At 32.4% G+C, this 1,489-nt stretch overlaps 1 protein-coding gene across 1 annotated transcript; it reads right to left on the reverse strand.

Moving 5' to 3' along the window:
• Positions 1 to 490: 490 nt before the first annotated feature.
• On the reverse strand, positions 491 to 1,222 carry LOC145728071 (uncharacterized). Its single transcript, XM_081978048.1, has 3 exons — positions 1,077 to 1,222; positions 764 to 1,016; positions 491 to 683 (listed from the first exon to the last, which is right to left on the reverse strand). The coding sequence occupies exons 1-3, from the start codon at positions 1,131 to 1,133 to the stop codon at positions 568 to 570; spliced, it is 426 nt and encodes a 141-aa protein (XP_081834174.1). The 5' UTR covers positions 1,134 to 1,222; the 3' UTR covers positions 491 to 567.
• Positions 1,223 to 1,489: the final 267 nt, after the last annotated feature.

Genomic DNA, 1,489 nt, shown 5'->3' on the forward strand with positions numbered 1-1,489 from the left:
TAATCTATTGCATCGGTTAGGAATTACTAAAACCTGATGTTATTTTGATTGTAAGCTTTGAATGGTGTCCATCTGCAATACCTGGCACATATGTGAAATAAAATAATTTTTTCTACAGCCACTCTGCATTGCACTTAAAAAATTTCTGGGTTTTTATTATCATTTATTATGTGCTGGACAAAAGACCGACCTTTCTTTATCTATCAAAAAAAGCTGTAAAAAGTGTTTGTTTTCAGTATCGTTTACACTATTAAGTGGTTTGAATGTGATTTTTGACTTTACCATGTCAAAAATACTGTTTAAAAGTGGTAATAACTAAAAACACATAAGAATATATTTAACGTACCTTTGTGTTACATTCTGGAGTGTTATGGTAAATACAACAGATTTTTATTACGCATTTTAGACGCTTTGTATATGAATTCAACCAATAATCAAATAAGTAAAAGCATATTACATAGATTTTCAAATTTTAAATAGTTTTAAGAAATAAACTTAATAAAGATTTTTAATTGATGATAATAATATAAACATGACAATTTGGATTAAAAAGTTGATTACAATGTTTTAAGTATTACATCCTATTTTATCTTTGCACCACGACCATACTCTACACCATTTAGTTTTTACTTCAATTATTTGTGCAAATTCTTCTGAAGGCAAATGAACTCTGGTGACAATATCTGAAAATAATTATAGACATGTTAATAAAAAATTATATTCTGATGCTTCAGTCCTAGTTATTTAGACTACTAAAAGTTACCTTCTATGAAATAAGAACTATTCGTGGATGAAGTATCGACTAATTTACTTTTCACCAGTTTTGGAAACATATTATAAAACGTTTTAATTTTATCGCTATTGTCATTGACTGAACCCTGGTAGATCGATCCCAAAACACTTTCATCTTCGTAAAGAGAATACGACGGTGGATCTGCGGTGTATTGGTTGTTGAAATAAAGATAAATTGTTTCAGTTGTGTCCGTTGTGTAGCTCAATATCCTTAAAATTCTATCCTGAAAAGGAAGCAGACGACAGTCAAAACCTTCCTTAACAAAAAGATACAAACAACATACTTGCAGTACTCCTTCTTCAGTTTCGGTAGTATCGCCAATCTTTTCATTGTTCTGCATTATGGACAGTTTGACAAATCTTACTTTTGGTATTCACTGTCAAATATATACAGGGTGGGTGGTTTGCAAAGGGAAATAAAACACACAATCGGTACAATGAGATTCAAAATGACCGGTGAACGACGCTATACGTTCCCGTTTAATTCTCCAAATATTTTCGTATGGCACGCAATGACGCTCAAAAAATAAATCACACAAAAGAAGCAAATCCGTCAACAATAGGGTTCACCCTAAGGGCCTGTCTATTTAGCGGGGTACGAACAATGCTTCAGGAGGGTTAAAAAAGAATGGAAGCGTGCCAGGATCACAGCCATAAAGTGTTGCAGTTTTTGGTACAACTCATAGCCGTCGATAAT

Source organism: Ips typographus, linkage group LG4, assembly GCF_016097725.1.
Source record: "Ips typographus isolate SLU linkage group LG4, UJ_Ityp_2.0, whole genome shotgun sequence".
In the NCBI taxonomy this organism is placed as follows: domain Eukaryota; kingdom Metazoa; phylum Arthropoda; class Insecta; order Coleoptera; family Curculionidae; genus Ips; species Ips typographus.